Here is a 25,924-nt window from a genome sequence, read left to right as displayed (position 1 = left end):
ACCAGGCCACAATCACAGCAGCTCTTTCCTCATCAAAGCCATGTGAAAGGAGACTCCTGACCTGGTCCTTCCCAGGCCCCACAAAAGCCCATCACAACTTACTGACTTGGGCTGCCTAAAATGTGTTCAGGTCTCCCTGGCTGGGAATTCACTTCATGCCGTTTCCCTCCCCACCTCTCACTCCTACACAACTGGCACTTGGCATTCACCTGTGCACTCAAGCACACCAAACAAAATTTTAGTGGCTGCTGCCAATCTGAGACTACAAAGTAATCTCTTATAAGCAAGAAGGACTGAAAATTGAGCTCCTGACATTAAGGCTTACTAAATCTTATTCTTCTCTTTTGTTTTTAAACCAGCTGTTGTCTTAATATTTTTCTTTTGAAGGCCAAGAAGCTTTCCTGGTTTAGGAATAAGGGACAGGAGAAAATAACAGAGTCTTGTGTCTATGACAGAAAGCACATGCCTGCTGATTCTTGGCCATTTTTAGACTGCTGGGGTTTTTAAATTTAGATATGTGGTTTGCCCTGGTGCATCTTTCTCAAAATAACTATTCCCAAAGCACCCAAGTCAATGAAGAAGAGCTATTTAAGACGCCTAACACAGGTTTTTGATTCCAAATGCAATATGCATTTCAGAGTTTCTCTGGAGTTCCAAGTGCAGTTCAGGAACTGTATGTGTGTGGTTGAATGCAACATACAAAACATATGACAATGTGAGCCTGACCTTTACTGCACAAGAAGCTTAATTCTCTGTCCTGGCTGATGACTTCAGTACATTGCATGAGCGAAACTCCAAGCAAAGTATGTACAAAGCAGGTTATGAAACAAACGAAAGTTTAAATCCAGATTTGAAAAGGTAGGTTGGATCTACTGCTTCTTATTCCCTGAACTCCTAATTTACAGTGTAAAGTGTCAGAATGGTAAAGGGTAAATCTCATCTCTGTGTGAAGTGAAACCATGTAACTCCTTTGTGTCCTTACTAAAAAAGATCAGGAATTACTGCCATGCTCTTATCCCATTTTTTCATTCTAGCTTCATAGGAATTTATGTCTAAAGATGGTGCAGTGGCATAGACAGTTGCGTTACTCCACTGGAAGTTATTTTTAATCCTTTCAATTCCATCTCTGGATTTTAAGTCTGCAGAGTTTGTTGTTTTATTTAATCAAGATTTGTTTCAGTTCACTGCTGCGATGACTGACTCCCAGCAAAGTACAAAGCAAATAATTCAAAATACAAAAAACTGATAGGAGGATGGTGTGTAGCTTCTAACGGTGCTGTGCTAAATTGCTTGCTTGCAGGGTTAGAAGCAGGGAACACTAAGCCACTCACCAAACTCAACCCAGTAGTCGCATTTTGCATACTGTAATGTTCCAAAATGGCAATACTTTGAAAACATAAAATATATTTTAAATACTACTAATTGGTCTGAGAATTGTTAACTAATCTAGGGAAAAATAAAAAAAATAATTACTCCTTCACCCCAAACACACAAAACAAGAAAATAACCCTGAAATGAACAGATTTGCTAATCAACAGATTCCTGCTAAGAAATCCAAATGAGAAAAAGAAATCAAAACCTAGAAGAAAATAAAAACATACACCAAAAAAGCCTCAAATCCTCCCACCCTCTCCTGACTAGAGGAGCTGCCTTTTCAGGATTTATTTGTCAAAGCATAATTTTAGAGCCTCTCAGCCTGCTAAGATTGCTCCCCAAAAATCTAAAAGCAATCTCACCACTAACCATAGAAATCTACATCACGTTTAGTCCTCTTTTTCTGTATACATTCTAATTCTATTCAAGTAAGGAGGAGGGTGAAGGTCTTAGCAATTATGTGAAACCTTGTTTTGTTTGCAGGCTGTCTCTAAAGGCATGATATACTCCATGATGCTCTTGCTTAAGATGCACCAAGCAGACAATAGCTCAGTAAAGCAAACAATTTCTCCCATGACCAATGATAAAAAGAGGAAGGCAATGCTCCCTCAGGGGAGCACTCCTAAAGTGATTTTATAATACAAAAGTAAGACTAGTTCCTGTAGAAATATAGCCACTTCAAAACAAATAGCTCAGAGACCAGGAGGCACAGCAGAAAAGAACAAGCTGTGCTGATTATCTTTGACCCTCAGAAGGTGTTTGGAAGCTTGAATCCATGTTACTGCAACTATACTGTAATCACTAACTGGACTGCAACACAGACATATCAATGGCAGATGTTAAGCAGTGGTACTTAGAAGACCATTAATTATGGAATTAAATATATCCTTAATCATCAGAATACTTGACAATTTAAGTTTAAATAATCAGTAAGTAAACAACAATTAATGTTCTTACCTGCAGGTTATAATTGTGATTTATATATATGTAATACATCTTTCACATCGGGTGAAACATACACAAATAACTACCTAGTAAAAAGAAAAGGGTACACTAAAAGAAATTAATTACTTTTTTCAGAGACTTTAATTCTACAAAGTCAATTCTAAGTGTAAACCCAACCTGAAAGGTATTAAAAACCTTGGACAACTGGAGATACAATAATAAAGTACTGTTAATTATTAAATCTTTTGAATGCTTTGCATGTACGCATTCATAATACATGGTTTAAACAAATAAATCTTTAGAAGTTGGATTAAAACTCACTCCATACTGCCTAATCTGATTTGTAGTCAGCTACCATCAGTGGGAGTTATTTCGCCTATGTTTTTCATAAACCAACAACAAAACAGACACATCACACTGTGTTTTTAAAAATTCTCAACTGTACAAATAACTCTGAAATGTTATCATATATAATTGGTCCTCAGAGTTCTGTAGTACATTTTGGTTTCATTTGCAGCTAGACATCTTGTATGCGTTCCATTAATGGAATGGAATTATAAGGCATTCACAGACATGCAGATGGATACATGGATTATGAGATTTAAAACACAACAAAGAATGATTACATTGCTTTGTTCCTTCATCTACTAATGCCACGTTTTCTCCTGAAGATTACTCATCACGAACTTATCATCCTTCATATAAAAGAAGCTAAAAGGTCCTTAAAAATTTTCTTAGTGGTCTTCTCTTAATTTTCTTCAATAAGGCCAGACGACCTTCGAAAATCACTGGGAGGAAGCCTTGTACATTTTGGAGGTTTTGTGAGGAATACATGGATTTGTGCCAAAAGAGGTTGGAGTTTAGGAATCAAATGAATAGCAGCTTGGGAAACAGACTGGGTACTGTACACCTGTCAGATGGGCCCTCTGCCTTCTCCCACCATTCATGCAGTCATCTGAGCTGTCACCTAACTTGGAGGCACACTCTCACAAGACGCACATATACTCTCCTCTTCCTGCCCTTCTCCTAGCTGCTTGCACAGCTGCCTCCCCCCACAACTGACTCTGTGAACGTGGAGGAAGAGTTCAGAAACAATGAAAAATCTTAAGTGTCAGCAGGTGAGTGAGGAAATTGCATCACAGATTTCTGAAAGGATACAGGCAACCAAAATGGAGACAATTGACCATAAGCTGTCAAAATGGTGACAGTGCTTCCTCAAGAGTAAATTAGCTTATCTACAATAAAACCAGTGAAGTTAAACAGTATTTAACAGTGATTCCTTGCACCACCATGGATATTAACATAGCATAAGATATTTTGGCACATCAGCTAAACTGCAGTACCTAACCACGTATTATTTCAGATTAGATGCAGCAAATGCAAAGAAAACAACTTACTGTACTCATCAGTGAAAGAAAGATTATGCAAGAATTTCTACATTTCCAGAGGTAAAGAGAGCACATGGAACCCACGACAGACAGGCTCAGGCACGTATTACATATCAGATAATGCATGGTAATTTGCCAAACTGCAGTACCCCATCCAAGCATATAAGGGTTCACCTACGAATAAGGGCGAACAGTCCAGATGGCAGGTTTCAAGGAGGAAGAGGACGAGAAAGGTTATCTTTCTATTTCTGTGGCCAAGTGCCCATATTACTCAGATATCAGTTAGATGTATCACACTGTTAGAAATCTGATATAGATTATTACTAATAACATTAGTAATTACTAATAACATTATTACTAATAACATCAGTAATAACATTTGAAACTGTCGGAGCTTGCATGTATTTTTATGAATATGTTAATTTACCTTAAAATTAATAGTCAGAGTCAACGCTGCTTCTATTAAAATTCCCCTGTCCACATAGCCTTTTGGTTCAGAGCTACAGTGAGGCTTTGCAGCACAACCCTCCTCTTTACTGACTGATGATTTGCAGAGCAATTCTGTTGCATAAAAACCAGACTCTTTTCAGAAGAAGGAAACTGGAAGCTCCTCCACTAATTCACTCCACAGATGGGGACATTACGGTCCAGACTTGGGCATAAGTGACACATTCACACATTTGCCCAGTATTCAGTGCTCCTGAATGTCCCAGCATGTTCATAAAACCCTCCAGTAGATTCCATGTTACAAATAGCTCGAAGTTATATCCAATGTCTGTCACGAAATTGTCTGTGGGATGCTCTATACTCTTCTCCCACGATCCACTGAGGCTAACCACACAGGCTAGTCCTCACTACTTCAGGCAACATAGAAAGGCTTTTTAGCATCACTGGAGGGTGTTCCCAACGCTGGCATCAAATTAGTGATGTAAGGTCTTGCTGTAAGGCCAGAGAATCATGGAGTATCTCTAGTTGGAAAAGATACTTAAAGATCAATTCCAACTCCCTGCTCCTCACAATTCTATCTAAAACCAAACCATATGACTAAGAGCATCATCTAAACACTCCTTAAACTCAGGTAACAAAATCTTTCAGCCTGAGAGATGTAAAGGTATGGCTAAACCACTCTTGGACTCTGTCATCAGGATATAGCCTTATGCTCCAGAGTCAGGTAGGACACAGCTTCTCCCACATGGCTGAAGTGAACCTCAGGCCTGCCTGCCCTCCTGGAAAAGGCACTAGTATTATCTTGTTGAGCCTGCAGCCAAGTACAGGAGATCAGTATAATGAAGTTTGCTGAGATGTTCATAAGCTTACTCTGAATCCTCTCCAGGAAGCCCCAACAATGCCGCTGTAGCAATTCCTAGCAACCTTGGACAAAACACTGGATACAAATGTGGACCCTGTAAATAACCCCTCTACAACCTAGGCACACACGACAGGAGGCAAGGGAAAATTAATGAGTGTGTTCTTCTGGGTCTTCAAGTATTGCATCCACTGACAGGTATCCCAAATTCCAAGAGTAATATAATCCTGCCACTCCGAACTCATCTTTTGGACCAGAACTTTCTGTTTCATTGTGGGTGAAACAATCAAAGTGCTAAAAACTCTGGGAAGTCCTTCAGCTCCTTTTTTTTCCTTAGAAGAAAAAGGGTTCAAAAGAAATTAGTTCGGTTCACTTGAGACACATCCTCATACATCAGTTGCTGCAGCTATAGAAAGAAGTCCACTATAACCTCCTAGAGTACCTCAGAGTGGACACTGACAAACTCATCATGAGAAACCTAGTCACCTGGAACCGCACATGCAGGAACAGAAGTAAGACTCTGCCACACATGACACTGATAATCAGGGCACTGATGTAGGAATTAAGATGTCCCCTCCTGGAAAAACATGGTGGAAGAGCAATACTGTACTTCCTAGGGAGGTCTACAGTCAAAGAACCCATATCTTTGGGACAGCTTTTCTTCAGAAATCTTCACGCCATAAGTATGGTGACAATGTTCAGTATAAGGGACCAAATAAAATCCAAACAAAACTTTCCAAACTGCAAATGAAGATGGAGGAGCCTCAATAACATCTGTGTTTTACTGGTCTGCTCTTATTACACCACAGTACTTGTTTGTGCAGATACAGACTATACTTTCATGGGAAGAAGGAGAAAAACTGTTGAACTACTACACAACAGTAAATATCAGTTCAATCTGTAAACCTTCCTACAGAAAAGCAGCACCCTAAGGAACTGTCAAGTGAAATTCTCCCTAAATCTCTAGGATGCAATCAGAACTCCATTCCTATGACAGCTACTATTATATTTACATTTACTACTGGACAGAACAAATGTATATTACATTCAGAGCAAAGACTTAAACTGAAAATTCAAAGGATTCGACTGGTTTTAAAGAAACAACTATTGCTGATCTAAATCAAACTTTAAGATTCTACTGTAACAAAATTATTGGCATTCAATTCCAGCATCCCTAATGAACTGAAAGAATGAGTGAATTTATTACAGAAAAACAGAGGTAATTGACTGAAATCAATGGCAAAATTTCTAAATTGTTTCAACATAATTAGTTCATCCACATTTAAAGCACATGAGTGTGCATGCATTTCATACACATCTATAAATATATATATAAACATATAAACACAGCCATATGTATGTAAAAACAAACATTTAGCACCATGTACAAAAAAGTAATTAAGATAAATATCAACTAGACATACTGAAAGGTATTTTAAGTCAAAATTATGATTAAGAACCGGTGACTATTATGAGAACAAAATTTCATAAACAGTAAAACATACCTGATAATAATTGGGCCAGAAAGTGCTAATTGCCAGTTCTGTTCTGTTCCAAGCACCAGTGATAGATGTGTTCCAGACCGGGTTACCAATAGGACCATCATTAACTTTCACATATATATTCAAAGTGCCAGGGCTAGATCCACTCTTGCTTGAAACATAATAGTGGAAATCGATACAATGTGTATCATTTTCTTTCAGATGGGGCATCAGGAGCTGAGCTTTCTGTCCCGCAAATCTCCCAGATGTATTAACCAACATGAAAGAACCTGCAAAAACAAAGTCACTGGTTCAATTTTTTCTTTATTTTATTTTTCTTTTCCTAATATGGTGATCCCTAACTAAAGCACCATTAGTAAAATAATAATAATAATTCATCTATTTTGCTTTGCTTCTATTAACATAACAGTAATTTGTATTCTGTAGGTATTTAATCTCAAATTACTTTTGGAGCATCTCAAGATTCTTTTGCAAAGCTAGTAGATATTGCAATCCTTATCCTACAGTTATCGAAAGAGACAGAAAAACCCAAACACTGAAGTGATCTGCACTGTGCTAAATCTAGAGATGTTACTACAGAATCAACTGTAGGTTTTAACTACCTGAGTGTTTCTATATGCAAGTCTTTATTGGGTTTGCCTGGCAAGGTTTTGGTGAGGGGGAACTACAGAGAGGTGGCTTCTCTGAGAAGCTGTGAGAAGCCTCCCTCCATGTCCGGCAGAGCCAATGCCAGTTGGTTCCAAGATGGATCACCACTGGCTAAGGGTGAGCCAATCAGTGGTGGCAGTAGTGCCTCTGCAATAACATAATTAGGTGGGAAAAAAGAAAACTGCAGAATTGTAGCTAAAGAAAGGAGTGAGAGAGAATATGTAAGAGAAACAGCCCTGCAGACACCAAGGTCAGTGAAGAAGGAGAGGGAGGGAGCTGGTGCTCCAGGTACCAGAGCAGAAATCCCTCAGCAGCCCACGGTGCAGACCATGGTGAGGCAGCCTAAGGAGTCTATGGATGGAGTAGATATCCACCTGCAGCCCATGGAGGATGCCACACCAGAGCAGCTGGATGCCTGAAGGAGGTTGTGAATTCATGGGAAGTCCACACTGGAGCAGGTTTACTAGCAGGACTTGGAACCAGCGGGGGACCCACGCTGGAGCTGTCTGTGCCTGTAGGACTGCACCCTGTGGGAGGGACCCCACTCCGGAGCAGGAGTAGACTGTGAGGAGTCCTCCTTCTGAGCAGGAAGGAGTGGCAGTGACAATGTGTGATGAACTTATCACAGACTCCATTTCCTGTCCCCCTGCACTGCTGGGAGGGAGGAGAGAGAGAGAAAATCAGGAATGAAGTTGAGACCAGGACGAAGGGGAGGGCACTTGGCATCCAGCCAGGGTCAATCCACCACAAGAGATGCAATGAAATTTAAGAGAATGATATGTGTTCAGATGGTGGGATGCAGTGTATGACACAGACGGAATCTATCCAAAATGTTCTCAATATTTTAGCCTTACTATAGCTAATCACGGCTTACTCTAGCTACTTGACTAAGCGTGACAATTGTCTCCCATACTCAAAAGCTGACACCAGAATGAACAAATTAAAATACAAGCAAACCAGCAAGCTTTACAGGTTAAAAAAAGGCACGTTGGTATGAATTTTATATTATCGTCACAGCTTAAAACAACAAAGAACAAGAAATGTAAAAGTATTCACATAAAATTACATTCAAGCAACCCTCACATGAGCAGCTAGTCAATTTATGCTCTGTTTTTCAGTGCCTATTAATGCGTTTCGTTGAAGTGTACCTTCAAAATAATCATGTTACAAAACAGATGTGAAACTAAAGAATTTGAATGGCTATATAGACATTAGAAAAATATAACATGATTTTCAGTGTGTCACTGAGGTGTGCTGTTTTAGTGTTTCTGCTAAAATGTATCTGGTAAGCTCTTCCTAGTTCATGAGAGGAGTAGGATGTAAATAGATCCTCTTAATTGTTTGACTGAACTATCATCTGAATCTCAGGAAATAAGACACTTGGCAGTGTCATGACAGGTAAATCACATCACTGAGGTTTTTTGGGGCAATTTGATTTCCCACTTGTGCAAGTCTCACCAACTAATGCTTTCAGAAGCTGAAGTCTCCTCTGTTCTAGTGTAACTGGAGCAGCAGCTTCACCTGTAGAACTTTTAAAGCTGAAAACCAAAGGACATTCAGTCATCTAGTGTGGCCTTCTAAACCTAGAGTTGATAAAATAACTTGTAATATCTTGCTGTATCAAACATAGTAACTTCTACTGTGGCCTAAACATATCTTCTAGACAAAATTTAAGGAAAACTTTCCTGGAGCAAGTAGGAATCTAGATGATGGATCCAGGAACATTGTACTGTAAGAGCCTGCTTCTGGCTTCATAAGAGAGCAGACTTCTTGCACCAAGCAAGGGTCACACCTTGTGTACATGACAATGAAATCCTGAAGTGTCTGCAGATTAAGCTATGTAAAATCAGTCTGGTTAATGCAGAGACATTTCAAGCTAACCAATAACCAAAAACTGATTATAGATACATCTGCAACATTACTCATTTTTTAAATTGCGTCCTTTGCTGCAGGTATAAGAATGTGCTCTGTCTACCTAGAATGGCTAGCAGTGCTTTTTTGCATATACATGTTTAGGTGTCTTCTTCCAGTGGGTCAGATGAACATGAAACATGCACACAAGAAGTCCCAGGTGCACACCACGATCAGCATATGGGCAAATCTAATTTCAAGTGTAAGCCATCAACACTGTGTGGGTTTCACTGAGGTCAAGCAAAAAGAGAACACAGATAATAAATTTCAAGGAAGCCCCCAGCTGATGCCTTAATTCTTGTCTTTGAAAGGCTGCCACATGACATAATTCAGTATTTGATTTGACAGTACCAGGTATGTGAATTCTGATAAAGATCAACTTAGCTTCTACACCTAGCTTTAATTATGGATCTTCCCACAAGAAAAAACCCAAAAACTAATGTGTATTAAAATGAAATGCCATAATCACCATCATATAATCATAGAATGGTTTCGGTTAGAAGGCACCTTAAAGGTCATGTAGTTCTAACCATTATATATACATATATATTACTTAAAGCTATACAGTGTGAGTCACAAAAAGTGAATTGAATGCAGTAAAATCTTTCTTACAATTTTTTTCAAACCAAGACAACTTATCTTCAGTGTTAAGTCATGTTGAAATTTTCAACTTCACTACTGTCCTCTGTTAGATTACTGAATACTACTACGCCAGAGGATTATATACATCAAAAGCATATGGATAAACTCAGTACACAAATAAACACTAAATTTTGACACAAAAAAAAGGGGGGGGAGGGGACAGTTCTTGGTCATGAAAAAAAAAACCCACAAAAACCAAACAGACCAAAAACCAACAAAAAAATCCATGGCATACTTTCTCACAGTGGATCAGTTCTCCAGAACTGCATATCACATATTTGGGGACATAACAGATACACACAAAAAAATAACTGCAACTCTTCAGTAATATATCTACTAGGAAACAGTTACCTACCAGGAAACAAGGATTCAACAAGAACACACATAAAATTATAGTCATTCATAAGGAGAACAAGTGCACATACTACTATAAACATCTTCCTTTTTAAAATTACTAGTTTCCTTAGATGTACTGTCATGTTTAAACACAGGGATTATGATAATTTCTTCAGTCAAAATGTTTAAATGGGTTTTATTTTGGTTCAGTGTTTAGGTCTATGTTTAGGCATTACATGCATCTTGATAGTTTGAAATTAACACTGAAATCTAACCGAGGATAACACCTAAGGTAGCTGATGGTGCTCAACATCCATTAAATTTAGGCTTCTTTAGTCCACAAACTTGCTGAATCACCCATATTTCATAATTTTTGCCAGGGGGTTTAAATCAAGAAAGCAATGAATTTCCTAAAGTTGCTGTTGTTTTTTACAACTCCTTATTGCGAAATGTTTCAGCACTAATTCAGCAAGTACTTGGTTCCTTAAAATATTAATTTTAAGAAGATGCAATACTTGAAAAATGAAAATATAGAGTTACTCCAGAGTAAATGGGCAATAGAATATCCTGGTTATTCTCATCAGCATAAATGGAAATTTTCTGTGAAGTAAGCATAAAGGAAAATGAAGTATTAGACACAAACAGATGCCCCAAAGACACAAGAATGACAAAAGAACGGAAAAAAAGAATTGTTTGAAAAAGAAAATCTGAGAAGTGGAAAAGCAATGTACTGGTCTACAAAAAATGATGGGAATGGCACAAGAGAGATTTTTCCACTCACTTCTGCAAGTTTTCACCTTGCTAAGATACACTTTTTATATCGGAAGTGTCAAATGCAATGAAATTGAATGCAGTACCATTTTTCATGCATGAAGAAAATGTCACTAGTGAGCAAAGAGAGCTACTTTGTTGATTTTTCACTACTCTTATACATGGTTGAGGACAAATGATTAGTTTTACTAATAAATATAAGTAAAAAATTACTGATATTTAACTTATTTAGGCATCAGGACTGGTTGCTTTTGACTCTTAATATTTGAAAAATGTGCTAAATGATGGAATGCAGAAAGTCTGATTTTAAGAACAGATATTCTATGTATTACTTTATTGACAGAGCACCCTTAGGGTGCAGAAAGGTATCAAAAATGCTGTGACTGGACAGTTCATAGAATCATAGAAAGGCCTGAGTTGGAAGGTACATACAGAGAGTTACCTTTTATTAACAAAACCTCATTCCCTAAATGCCAGCCAATAGTACTGCCATCACTCACAAGGGACTGTGACTACTGTGAGTGTCCAAGACTAAGCATGGGACTGTTTAAGACCCCAGAACCGCTGTGCATAAGCAGATGAATTGTCAGGCTCAAATGTAATAGTCACCACTTTCAGACAAGAGAAAGTCAATATGTATGTTCTTTTATTTATTGTATTTCATAAACATGTGTACAGACCACTTTGCAAGTATTGTAGAAAGTAGAAAACCTGAATTCAATATCAGCCCACCTTGCACTTCAACTCCCAAAGCTTGGAACAGAAGAAATTTTGTCTGCAGTATTTTTTCATACTATTTACTGATTTTATAGATAAAAGAAAATATATTTTCAGGTAAAATTTGCAAATTATGGGGCTACTGTAATTTGAGAAAGCTCTCAAAGCATGACTACCACTACCTAAAGAAGCTGGAACTTTCATTCAAATGACATCACCCAACAGATATGTGCACACAAACATCAGTGCGGCTTACATCCCTGAATTGGGACAATGAGATGTGCCAGTTGTGAGTCTTCCCTTCAGTGCCTCAGCTAACATCCATCAGTTCTGCTCATTAACTTACAAAGCAGTATTGTCTCAGGTGAATTTTTAGTCTTCTTTTGAGCAATATTTACTTATATTAAATTTAATGTGATAAATTGAATCATTATTTATTACCCATCCTAAAAACATCATTAATCTCAACTTTCAAGTTGTTTATCTTCCAAATTTGCAACTATTCAAACTCTTGGAAAAAAACCCATTAAACTATTTCGTCATAAGTCCTGCATATCATTTGAAAAGATTAATTCACTTCTACTCATAATGCCATCATTGTTTTACCAGAACTAATAAGACTAATAAGCCTAATAATTTCTTTACCAAATTCAATTCTTAAAATTTTTCCTCATATGCATAGATACATCTCCCATTTTTTGTTAGATATTGCTTTGATCAAGCTCAAACATGAAATCACATATTTTCCAGTAATAGCCAGTAATAAAAACACTGCTTTCAGATTAATACTGCTTGTTTTTTCAAGCCTTTTCAATATTTAATGATTTTGACTACTCACCCTGTAATCTTTTTAGTGTTTTCATCATGACTATTATGTTTACAAACACTGTACTGACATTTTGAAAGTTACTTCTTATATAACTAATATTACCTCTTTGCAAAAGCAAGCAATGTATAGTAGGTCCACACAGACACAAGTCCACAAACTCTTAGAGAAAACAACTGCATGTGCATAAATTCTGAGAGATTTGTCTCAGGTTTCAGATTCAAATTCTGATGCAATCATTGCACTTTAGGAAAAACAGAAATCAAAGTGAGAAAAGACTTCAGAACAGGCAGACCCAGACCCAGGGAGACTTTTAAACACAAAGCTTCCAGAAGCATCTCCCCAGGTCTGGAACAGTCAAATTCAGGTTGAGTACTCTACTCAAGTAGAATATATACCTGCAGGGAGCAGGTACATACTGGAAACAATTAACTGAAATTAACTGAAAGTAATTAAAATCAGAGGACAATGTGGATCTTTGCAAAGTCCTAGTATCATAGAATTGTTTAGGCTGGAAAAAGACTAGAATGTTGATTTGGAACAAAGATTAGTTAATGCTGAAGGGTGGGGAAAAGGGATCACATTTGAACTGCAGTTCCACTCATGAACACAACTGGAAAGATTTTAATTTTTGTTTGTTTGGTTTTTTGTGGGAGTTTTTTTTTTTTTTTGGTAACAGGAAACCTGACTAGCCTGAATTCAAGGTTAATGCAGCTACAAAGTAACTCTCCGTCTGTCTGATAAGGCGGGTCATGTGCAGTGTGGGCTATGAAATCTCCAAGGTGTTGTGCTACTCCTCCCGTCCCTGGAGAGCCACCTTAGATGCAATACCATCACAGATGGAGGGTTTCCTTACCAGCCCTAATCACTCAGAAAATCCACAGGCAGATAATCAGCCAAGGTGTACACCTTCTTGGGAGAGTTTTTCACTTTTAAAAGAACTGTGCTCCTTCTGGGCTTCAAAGAGTTAAGTTTGGTGCAGGACAACTTTCTTCTTCACTTTAGTTTCTGTCTATCCCAATATGCTCTGGCAGCTCTACCACTGTCTTCTACAGCCAGTAAGAACTGTGCTACAGAATGATAAAACTGTGAACTGATTTATCAGTTCACTCACAACAGAGAGCTTCCCACAGAAGGTTGCAAGTTTTCTTCAAATCTCTCAAGACTCCTCATGATGCAGTCAGCTGGACTTCTTTAAAGGTGACCTAATATATTTCCCCAGCTATAACATTTTTTAAGTTTTATGCTATGACTGGATCTCAAACACACCACAGCTTTGAGACAGATCTGTCTGCACCTTTCCTTTAAAGTGAACCAAAAATACCAAAAGGGCTTTGAAGAAGTGATGTTTTATTAGAACGTAACTTGAACAAACTGTTTTCTGTCTGAAAACGCAGATTCTTTTGAGAGAGAGTGGTAAAATACAGCCATTTGAAAACAAATACCTTTTCTGACCACGTCTTTGCAACAAGGACTCTTTTCCTCCAGACCTGCTCTGTACAGTAGCAACCTTCAATAGCCTTTTTGGATTCAACAAACTCTACTTGTTCTCCTCTGGGTCAACAGAAAAATCTTCCCTCTTCTCATCATCTCTGGCCTAGTTTTGTGTCTCTTCTCTATTACTTTTAGAAAACCTCCCAGGTGCGAGCTCTCCAGTCAGCACATATACTTCTGCCTGCCCTGTTCTTCCATGGAAAAACTTCTCCCATGGCCAGGTGCTCTCAAAGAAGGAATGCTATTCTCTCCAGAGAACTTCCCCTAACCAAAAAGCATGCAGTTACCAACCATGGACTTATGACAGCATATAACATACATAAAAAAATAATTTTAAAAGACACCTTGAACCATTACCTCATTGTCACACACAGAATGATAGTATGTGCATGAAAAATTTTTTGCGTATTCCTTCTGTTTTCAAGGAAATGAGATGAAGTCTCCAACGTCACCAACAGAATAAAACTTGTTCAGCACAAAGGCTCTCTCCCTGCCTCTGAGGCTACACTTACAGATGTTTCCTTGCCTTGTTTGTTCCTAATAGGGCACAGCTCCACTAGTTGATTGTTTAGCCTGTGTACCTGCAGTGAGACTGAAGAGGTCTGCCAGACACATCTGCTAAACCTACCCTGAACAAAAATAAGGGAAGTCAAAATACAGGATACAGTATACAAAGGATTAAAGGATAGGAACAGAAATAGTAACAATCAACATTGTAACAAACAAATGGGCCTTGCTAAAAAAAAAAATCCAAACCAACCCTTGGGTTTACACCTGGAGGGGACTGCAAGTACTACTGAAAAAGACAGCAGCTAAAGATATAAAAGACTTCTGTGAAGTGCTTAACACAGTAAACAAACTGAGCAGCATAACAGGACACATCATATTAAAACCTGAGTAACTGAAACAACTGTTAATGAAGAAATTCCAGGAAACATGAGATGAGGCTCTACAAGTAGGATTCTTTGCATCACTGTTAAATCAGACGCTATTTAGCTTCTTTAACAAGGACATAAAAACAGATGTAAAATTTTCTCTGAGTAAAAACTGAATTATACAAACACTGGCAAAAAAACCACTAAGTGTCTGAGCAGCCAAATCAAGGCAACCCTCAGAGCCCAGGATGAGTCTTCCAGCCCGATGGGCACAGGGCTGCTGCAGTTCCATGTCCCCAGATCCATCTGGTGGTGAGGCTTCCCAACACCGGCAGACAGACAGAGAGGGAGATGGTCTCACAGATCAAATATAGACAGAAAAAAGTGCCTTTATCAGCATTCGTCTAAACCCACAGAACACTCACACAAACAGCATGGACAGCCCCACCCTGTACCTCCTCTCCAGGCAAGGGGAATCTGACCCTGCTAGAGGAACCCACACCCTGCTCCTCCCCACGAGCTGGCCCCTACACCCAAAAGGCTGCAACTTCCACGGTCTCACACCAGCTGCTGGCACTCAAATCCCTTCTACTATTCCCTGGTCAGCCTGGTTTGAAGTTTATGAGCATTCACACACACACTGAAGATCAGAGCACATCCACGCACAAGATGGTGAGAAATAGGATTTAATAAGAACTCAGGACAGATTGCGGTGATCAAGCATCAGGCATACTGATGTATGCACCAGCATACTGAGCGGTCAGACACATACACGTGATAAGACTCTTTTATCCCTTTATCCCTCTATTTCTCCCAAGCTTGCCCCTTCCCAAACCAACTTTACTCCTGCCTTTGGTCGCCACATTAACAGCTGCAAATGCAGTGAGAGCAGCAAACAAAATGGCAAGCTGTGTTTTCCAGTGAGTTGCTTACCCTATCAACTTGCATTTTATTATAACTTGGCATTCAAAGCATGAGACAGTTGTTCTGTCAATGAAGATAAGTATCTTTAAAACTAACCAGTACATGCTAACAATTACTGCTGGTGCCCAGAAAGTCTCCCTTCTGTTCTAAGCACATTCTCTTTGCTGCACCACCAATAACATTAGTCATTATTTTCGTAAACCATTCAACCACGCAATTCAGCATTTAAGAAACAATACTCAGGAGATAAGCACAAATCAGCTTTAATAGGTTTCAGGGGAGCTCCTAGGGCAAACCAGTTAGCTTTCAGATAAAAGCTTTGGGGAAGTAAATATAAGAAAGGAGGGAGGGGGGGGGGAACATGGCTTGGTCCTGCATGTTAGCCTTATCTGAAAAGGGCCATTTCCAAGAACAGGGTTAAGTGCTACTGGTGCTCTTCTCCCTTCCCAATGACAGGCTGAAAGGTCTGTTAAACACAGAGGTTAATATAAAAAGCTTCTGCAGGCCCAAAGACAGTGAGCTTTACAACCTTTATAGAAATTCTATTTTCTTTCAGCTTCAGGTTGCTAGGTTAATGTTAGACTAACGATCATACCTATGTATACTCTTCCAAATTTTAGAACACCTCAGCAATGTTACTTTTAATTTAAAAGCTGACTGTCATTGTAGTTGCTGCATATAGTATTTCCTGGAAATCATTCTGCCACCTCGCTGATTACTGATTTCCTAACTACTGGTAAAAGCAAATTGTTATCATAATACTATCTGGTGTATATACTGCAACTAAGGTGTTGCACAGATGAGTATCTGCAGTAGCAAAGCACATGCAAATAACATCCATCTTTTGAATTTCACTCAAATGTCTGACAGTCTTCCACAGACCTGTATGGCATAAAACAAAAATTACTATATTGCCTATGGCACTAAATCCCACAATACAGAGCCTTCTAAAATCCTGTTTGACGTATCAGTAATTTTAGAAGCATATTAGCCTCAAGGGCCTTTCTGTTACTGGAGTAATCTACTCCTGGTTTCATGAGTGTGAAGAAAGATAAGTCATAAGAAATCTACATTATCCATCAAAGTATCTATCCAACAAAACAAAACAACTCCACATATCTACAGTAGGTGACAATGTAATGTTTAACCTACTCTTTCGAATCGAAGCAGCCATCTTTGTCTCATCTGTTTAATACATTAATCTGAAAGTTCCCTGAGCGTGGGCCTTGTATCACCTCAATTCTTCTACTTCCACAGGAAAAATCTTGCTCAGAAATTAGAAGTTCACCAGTATAATTACAATCACAGTGGCTTCTCTAAAATATACTTTTATGCTCTGTTTTTCTAAACTGAATCACTCATTGAAACTCCAAAACCAAGTAGTGGGCTTTCCTCCCTAGTTAAACTACAAATTACTACAGATTAGTATTCACAGCATTTTTCTTACACAGACACACTTCAGAAACCTTAGACAAGACTTGCTGAGCAAAATTTTAAGCACATCAGGGCCTGGGTTTCACTGATGAGCAACAGGATGGCTCAGGACCTTTACTCCTGAGCTCATGTCCCACAGGAAAGTGTCATTACACCAGCACAGAGGCACACGTGCACCCCATGGCAAGTACAAGACAGTTTTAGCCTTAATGGATTAACTACTGCACTTTCCACAGGCTAAGTTATAAACTTTAGTCAACCTATATTATAACAACATGAAAGCTTTAAAACTGATAGAATAGCATATGCAATTGAATTCAAAATCTGCGTTTAAAATGGAATTTAATATTAGTCTACACCAAGATTTATATATGGATCTGTGTGCATTCATCAGCTTGGAATATTGCCTTAATTGGACTTTGTACAGGAATTAGAGACCCATTACACCTCCATTTCTGGACTTCTTTTTCGCTCTTTTTTTTTTTTTTTTGTAATGTATTTATGCTTTTGCCACAAAAGCAGCTGACATGATTTTCTACAAATTGGTATATAAAGCCATATTCCACATTGGTTTTCTCCTCTTAGGGATCCTGTTACACTTAGCAATGACAAAGAGAAGAATGACAAATGAAAAAAAAATACTTAAGGCATAGAGATTGTCTTTCCTTAAAGAACATAATAAACCATTAATTCAATATATTTGAAATATCACCTCTAAAATAAAACTCTTTTTGCAAAAAAAATGCATTTTTGGCAAGAAGAAAAAATAATTACACTTAGTTATTTTATTTTTGACATATTAACCACTACAGTACAATCTATCTTTAAAAGCTGTTATCTAAAAAGGATTACATCACACACTACATCACAAAGAATGAATACTGTGCAGGTTGCCAATTTATCTGTGTTTATTCACACAATAATTTCCTTCACTGTGGCAACCGGCAGACTTCCCAAAGCCATCTGCACACTGATAAAATGGGAATTTCGCTTTTCATTCTTTTAAAGAGACTTTTTCCAAGCCACAGATGGAATTGGTTTTAAGTCTCGTATTACTATGGCTATTTGCAATGTCCTAGTTAGTCTCCAATTGTATCCTCCTTAAATACAGCAGAAAACATTCCTAAAGCATTTAACGGGTATACATAATAAAGTTAACATTTTTACCACATGGAACTATATATTGCATTTTTCCTGTGCAGTCCCATGGAGGATACTGCTTGATGTACTTATTTTCAAGTTCTAGTCTGCTAGAGAGGCACTAAAAACATTAATTTGGACTTGATTCATCCCTGAAACAAGCCTTCCAGTTTCCATGACTCACAATCCCAGGAACTAAGATTGTCATTAAAGAGAACAACAGGATCAAGGGTTTTTTTTCCAAAAAGGAAAGCTTAAGACTCTAATTAACACAAGGGTTTAATGATGTGCTTAAGTACCATTCAGAAAAGCACTTAGACACTTACTTAATTTGGCTTCAGTAGGATTTAAAATTGAGAAGGTACATGCATAATGTTTCTACATGATGCTTTCTGGAGTTCTGATATCCTGCTATTGCAGCAACCTGCCATTTCACAGCTTATTTTAAAAATTGTTAATTGTGATGACATTGTATTGACACGCACAATTTAAAAAAAAAACCAAACCAAGTAATACAGAAACCCTGGAGTTGATTTTATGAGAGCTAATTTGTCAACAAAGAACAGCAGCTAAAAACAGCTACTTAGGAGCTGCAAGCTGTAAAATTATATTGGCAGATATATGTACTATGCATAGTAGTAGTGCATCTGAACTAACCCTTGCCCAGAGAAGGAAGTGCTAATCAATTTAGTAACTCTTAAACCCTGAAACTACTTATTTTTGAACAATAGTCAGGCATTTATCAATAGCCTCGCAATTCCCAAATTACATAGGGAATATGAACCACGAAGAACCATATTCAGCACCATTTGGTACTGTGCTTTCAGATAAATCTTATATTAAGGGTTGCTGGTGGTCTGTAAGAAAAGTTAAGGCTTTGTATCTGTGCTTAAGCCAAAAAAGTTTGGACAACACTGACATAAACTCTTGAAATTTTTTTTTTGAGCCCTGAATTTAATCCAGAAATTAAATATTTGGGCATGTGAGTGATTCTGAATGGGAAAGAGGGATAAATAAGTGTTTTCACTGCTGTGAAAGGGGAATGTATATTTACATATATTTAAAATATGCTGCAGGATAAAGCAGAATCAAACAGAAACCAAACTAAAAGATTACAGATGCTCTATACTTTTCTTCTTCATCGACTTTGTCTTACCTTTAAAAGCTTCTAGGCCAAAACCCGGAGAGAGCAGCAGAATCCCCTGGATATAACTGTGTATCAGTCAAACAAAAACTAGGGAACTGAAACAACATTTTTTTTTTTTTTAATCACCTCGCCCTTTTCTGCAATAAGTTTAGCCTGGCACCGTCATGATGCATTATGCTTCTCCGTGCCCCCTACGGAGGTGTGTCACTCCCCACCAAAGCTTTCAGGGGCGTCTCCCCAGTGAGACCTAGGCTGCCATTTGAGCCACTGCTCCATCCTCGCCCTGCTGTGCCTGCCCCACCAAGCTGTGCCTGGCTGTCGGGAGGACAGAGGAGGCTCCCGACAGGGCCGTATTCCCCAACAGAACTGGGTGAGCTGCCCGGAGTGCTGAAGTACTACAGACCTTTTGTTGTTGTTACATTCAAACCCTGTTTCATATAACCAAATAAGCTTTACCTCAACAGCATTTTATGGGACGAAAATCTTCTATTATAAAACATTATCATAATGAAAGAGATTACATTCAAATATTAAAGAAAAGTGAAAATTTTGTAGTGAATAACTCGTAGACTCAATTATACTTCAGAGTATAATAAATACTATGTGTTTCATTAAGACTACAACTTGGTGAAAAAGGAGAAAAGCAAAACATAGTGATATAAATTCATTTTTAGGCAAGCAACTTGGCTTTACTTGAGAAATTGTAGCATTTATTTTCTCTTCTCTCACCTCACTTGTTGCCTTCTTATGCTGCCTAGTATAGTTATTTAACCTGATGTTATTTTGGTTTTATTTACCAAAACTAATCTTGCAACAACCATAGTTCATTTTCCTGGAACTTTTGCTGTGATCCTTTGAAGCCCGGATAACTTAATTTTGTGAATATTTTCAAGTGTTTTAGAGATGAAGCTTGAACTAAACAAAACATTGAACCAAATGCTAAAGACTTACCTGTGATCAGACCAGAAATAATTTGCCAAGGAAATCATATTAGTGGCTGAACATACTCAAACTAAAAACTCCACTTCTAGCCCAGGTATTTTTTTAATCATCTATTATTACAAGCATTACCTACAACTCTAGTACTTAGTCAAGATTAAAAAAAATACAGTCCCCATTTTTCAGTGTACTTGGTGTGTGTGTTAGACAATACTTCCTATACAGAAGCATTGAGATTCCAAGCTGGAGATGGAATGGAAAAATAAAAGAAAAAAACTAGTGGTAGATATGGTTCCGTAAACACATTTAAAGCTACTTTGGAAGTTGACTTGTTTTGAAATAGAAGTCCACTCTTCCAGCTCCTTAAGAGTCTTAAGTCCCTTCTTCAGAAAAGGTAGAAAATAAACTTATAAACAAAACTACACCTTAGAAAACACTCTCTGAAAAGCCCAGATCCTCAGGCAAAATGGATTGTTTGCTAAGTCTGCTGTGTTAATCTGAACACTGAGCACTACTCACTCAGTCACTCACTCACTCACTCTCTGTTTATTACACGTGTCATATTCTTCAGTTCCTTCTTATCATCTGCTGAAGACGAGCAGAAAGTTGAGAACAGTCTACTGGAAAGTGAATGCACACTCAGTTAGCAGATGTCAGCAATCTATTTCACATGTTGCACAATTACGGATCTACAAGTTGAGAGATAAAAATTTAAGAACACACCGAAAACATATGAGTAAAAATTCTTGTAAACATATTTCTTGAAGTGTGAGGATATATTAAACAACTATTCTGAAATGCCTGCTCAGACACAGAAGTTGCTATGTGGAGTACAACAAACAGATATGTATTGAATGCTGTTTATGCACAGAATGAATTATCTGTCATTCCCAAGAAGCTGTGCACCACTGTTTGCATTTTGTTTAAAGTTTGCACTAACTTTTTAAACTAAAGAAGTCTGTTGAAAATAAATCCTCTTTTTACTCTCTTACGCAAGTCTCTAGAGATACAGTGGGCTTTTTTCATCATTCGAAATGTACTTATTTTTAAAAGAAAAAAAACTGCTCAGTTAGGCAGCGACATCACCCATTTCATAACACTCAAACCTGATTTTTTGTGCAGATTGTAACTCGACAGACTTTGCAATACGATGAACAATTACTAGATAAACGCATCTAGGCTATTCCTACTCTTTGCTCATCATTTTGATAAGGCCTTTCATGAGATAGGAGGCAAGACTCACTAAGCTCTAACAGAATGTAAGTTAATTTCCTGAAAAAATAATGTAAGGGAGATTTTTTATTAAAGTCTAATTACTTCTACTTCATTATCACTTCAGTAGGTGGATTGGTTGATATCATTATTGTAATGGAGGTCAGTGAGAATTAATCAGTCCAGTCTAACAAATATACTGCTTCCTCTCATCTTTTTGTAACAGTCTGCCACCTTTTCATGTATTTCAGTAATAAAATTCAGAGAGGTCATACCAGGAAAGTGAAAAAGTAGTGACTGAAAAGGGTCAATGATAGACAAGCTCTTACTGCCTTTTTAAAATAAAAACTTCATTCAGAACTTCCTCTACATGTATGGGCTAGCAATATTGCTAACATGAAATAATTTAACGTTCAGCCTGGTTTGGCAGATGAGAAGAATATATTATGAATCTCTTGGTTTTCTCAGAAGGGGCAAAAGTTCTCCTCAACCAAGTAGACTGGAATAATCTTGAACTTCTGTTTTCTCTAGAAAGCTCTTTTTTCCCCCGACAAATATTCTAAAACAAGATCAGTACTAAAACTAACTTAAATGTTTACAATTTATAGCTTGTTTCAGTTATTCAAAAGTCTTTGCCCTTCATGAAACAACTGCTGCCTTGATACATTTCGGGTAAACCTTTCATCAACAGTAGTCTGTAACTACTGCTATCCTATCCTTCAGAATAAAAAGCAAACAAGGAAACAAAGGTTTAGGGAAAAAATAAAATCCTACAATTCCTTTTAAAAAAAAGAGTTGCCTTAAAAAAAATTATTTTTATGTAAAGCTAGGATTCCTGAGAGGAGAGGTTGGTTTTTTTCTGATTGTAGCTAGGTTCCCTGTGTTATTATTAACAAGTACTGGCATTTATTTCACACCTACAAAAACTAGTCTAAGATTGTCACAGTTTATATGTCTAATTCTTTCTTTCATTTTCTGAAGTTTCTTGTCCTGCCACACTCTACTTAGCTTCCTTCCTCCATGAGGATGCCAACCTCATCAATCTCTTTGGCTTCCTCCTGACCATCTCCACGCATACTTTCCTTATGACTGAATATTCAACAGCCCAACCCCCTTTCATTCTTCAACTAAATCAGTTTGAAAGTGCACTCAATATGTTAACAGACTAAAGAAGATGATTTTTTAACTCTGTAGATTCCTCTTGAAAGGAGGATTCCTTGAATCACGATTCTTGATTTCTGTTAATGAGGGATACGGACACCATAATTTCTAAAGCTGTAGGTGGATTGTGTAGATAAGTATTTATACTGTCTGACTTGTCCCAACTTCATGGGTACCAGGAAGATTGCTACATGGTAGATGAAGTCTTTGAACTTCATCAGAAATACATAAAATTATAGAAATAGCAACATAACGCGATCTAAACACACAAAGAGGGTCTTAAAGCTATAGGAAGTATTCACATCCTTACATCCCTCAGTTATCTATCTACCCATTATGTGTTCTAAACTATGTGTGAAAACCATTATTTAGATGAACTGATTTTAATTCTGCATTAAACAACAAAAATAGTATTTCATACCTTTAAAATCTCAGATGATTTTCTAACAGATGGAAAAACAGTGACTGAGCCAAAATACAAGCACTTCAATTATTCTCTGTAGCATTCTTTTTATTTCATAGCAGCTAAAAAGATCTCTTTTTTTCTTTTCTTTTTAAAGAGTGAAACACTAGCTCAGTCCATTAAAAAAAAAAATCTGAAAAAGATTTTCTGAGACACTACTAAAAATGTTGTTTAAAGGTTCTCAAATGCCCAAGAAAATCATTACCAGGAAATTACTTTTTAATCAGGCATGAGGAGGAAAGTAGAAAGTATTTTATTCCCTATAACAACATAACACATGCTTAAATAGTTAGAAGCATTATTTATACTTCAAGAGAGACTGTATCCCCAGAAATAACTAAAATTCTCTAATATTTAGCTTATATCCACAGGGAGATTTAAACTCATATTTCCCTGTAGCTTACCTTTGCTTACAAATTTCTAGCATAAAATCATATTTATGATTTTTCATCTGTCTCAGCTAGGACAGCAAAACTAGCTGTTTGTCCTTTTACACTACTAACTTGAGTAGTTAGGTTACTAAGACCTAGAAAGACCTTTCCAATCCTTCCTTTCTTCTTTATTTTTTTTTAGTTGTCTGATAAGAAGAAATGGATACTTAGTACTGTAATTACTTAACAATAACTCCAATACCTCAGTAGCACAGATAAGTAGTATTTTAGGGTTGGATGTGTCATGAAAGCTCAGCTAATATAATAATACAGCAATATAAACACTCACTATTTTTAAAATATAGTTGGTGTTTTAATAAAAAACCCAGTGGAAATAATTTTGAACAGTCTACTAAAAGCTCTGCATTTTTATACTTTTCCTTATCCTTCTGCTTTGTTTTTCCATAAATCTTCACACAAACATGTTACAAGTTTCAGTCTCAAAACGGTCAAATTGATCCTGGGTAAGAAGGGATTCTCAAGACCTTCAAATAATCATCAAAGATGCTGAAAAACATGACTAGTGACCATCTAGACCTGCATGGTGACTTGGTCTCTAAAACGAAAGCCTTGGCAACGGGAGACTTAGAAATTTCAATTGCCAAAGAAACACTCTAGCTCTTTAAAAGCAATCTGCATCACAAATTTGTGTCACCTGATAACACTTAGAAATTTAAAAAATATATTTAGTACTGTTGGCAAGTAATAAAAGAATATTACTGTTTATAAATGACTGCAAAGTAAAATTATCTGGAGAGAAAATTTCACATTTGGAGCACTTGTGCAACATTCTGTCGCTGAGTAGAGGCTGAAGAGGTTTAGCTCAGGCTTTCTGAAACAAAATTCCCTAAAGAATAAGAAGGACTTTTACCAGCCTTGCACTAGGGTAAAGAGATGCTTCACCCGAGTCATCTGTGAGTTGAAGCTCACTGCAGTCAGAAAGATACGCAACTTTTGAAGCAACATCTGTCAGATTATGTGGGGATACCTGCACTGCTCCTAGTGCTTTTCTTTGTAATCACCCAGTGCTGAGTGCAAATATCCATTATAAAAACTTGGTATTTTACCAATGCCTCTTTTATTAAGACTTTCTATATTTCAATGAAAGCTTGTGATAAAGGTGATTGCAGATTTTAAGTCAGCATTTGTACTCTGGAGTGGAAAGCAAAGCAGGCGTCCTGTTAGGAATCATAAACTAGCTTAAGTATTTATCATCTTTATTTCACACTCTGCCACTGATTCATTATCTCAAGTGAGTCACTTAACCTGCATAGGTCAATTAGATTGTCTGCAAATTATACAGGACACCTCACAGCCTCATGGTTGATATGAGGTGTTACTCATTTCTGGAAAAAAACGCTTGACATTCTTGGATAAATAAGAGCATAAATTTATTACTGCCAGCTAATGGGAAATTAGCTTATGAGGGCCATAGTATGTGCTGTTTGCAGTTATTTTTGCATGATAAATGATTCTCGTAAATAGTCATCAGTGATCAATGTCACTTTTCTCAATCCCTGCCCTGTTTTTCGTATTTGCAAGCTTTTACATTACCATGCAAGAAAACAGGCATGAAACAAGGACAATAACTGTCGATTCACACAGAACTGAAACAGAAATGGGCACATCGCATCCACAAAAATGAGATACAGAGTTCATTTTGTTCTGGAAATTAAAACAAATAGTAACTTTTTAGTGATTATTACTATGTCCTTGATTAATTTTCTTGTTTCCTGAAAAGTAGAACCAAACTGCGTAAGTAGTACTGAGTCTAAATACTTAGTTTACAATGTACTATTATTTATTTGTCAATTATGTTAGTCAAGCCCATTGAAGCTGTTTATATGGGGTTTACTGTTTTAGTAGTACTAGCAGAAGGCGGAAACAGAAAGACTATTTACTACACAGTAAAAAGCAATATTTGGCATTATCAGGCTTAAGAGATACCAAGGTCATCAACTTTGAGTAAGGGAATACACTTTGCTTGGTTGACCCACAGGAAATATCTTGTTACTAACACCTTCTTCTGGGCTTTTTCCCCCTTATTTTAGTTAAAACAGGACTAACTATTTTTCAGTTTTGCTAAACAAACAGAAAACAGATCAAGCCGACAGAAGAAAGAAAAGGTCTTTTCTCAGGAGCCATTTCTTAAATGTATAACCTTTAACTACCTTACCTTCAATAACCTTTAGCTTCTCTAGGTACAACATGAAATTTTGTTGAATTCAAATGCAATTGTTTTTTAAACGGGCAAAGAACTGTTTGAACTATTATTGATACACCATCTCTTACATATCAGCTAGACACACAGAAGCTAGTCTATGAAGCACTTCAAAGC

General features: G+C 37.4%; 1 protein-coding gene across 11 annotated transcripts in view; it reads right to left on the bottom strand.

The window, feature by feature from the left end:
• PTPRM (protein tyrosine phosphatase receptor type M) overlaps positions 1-25,924 on the bottom strand; it is a 457,694-nt gene that overhangs the window by 314,514 nt on the left and 117,256 nt on the right. For all 11 annotated transcript variants that reach the window (XM_032690775.1, XM_032690785.1, XM_032690804.1 and 8 more), the window contains exon 3: positions 6,519-6,784. In XM_032690775.1, coding sequence (XP_032546666.1) covers positions 6,519-6,784 — 266 coding nt within the window. The remainder of the gene's footprint in view (positions 1-6,518; positions 6,785-25,924) is intronic.

Source organism: Chiroxiphia lanceolata, chromosome 1 (assembly GCF_009829145.1).
Source record: "Chiroxiphia lanceolata isolate bChiLan1 chromosome 1, bChiLan1.pri, whole genome shotgun sequence".
Lineage (NCBI taxonomy): Eukaryota > Metazoa > Chordata > Aves > Passeriformes > Pipridae > Chiroxiphia > Chiroxiphia lanceolata.
This window is presented reverse-complemented; position numbering and strand designations above follow the sequence as displayed.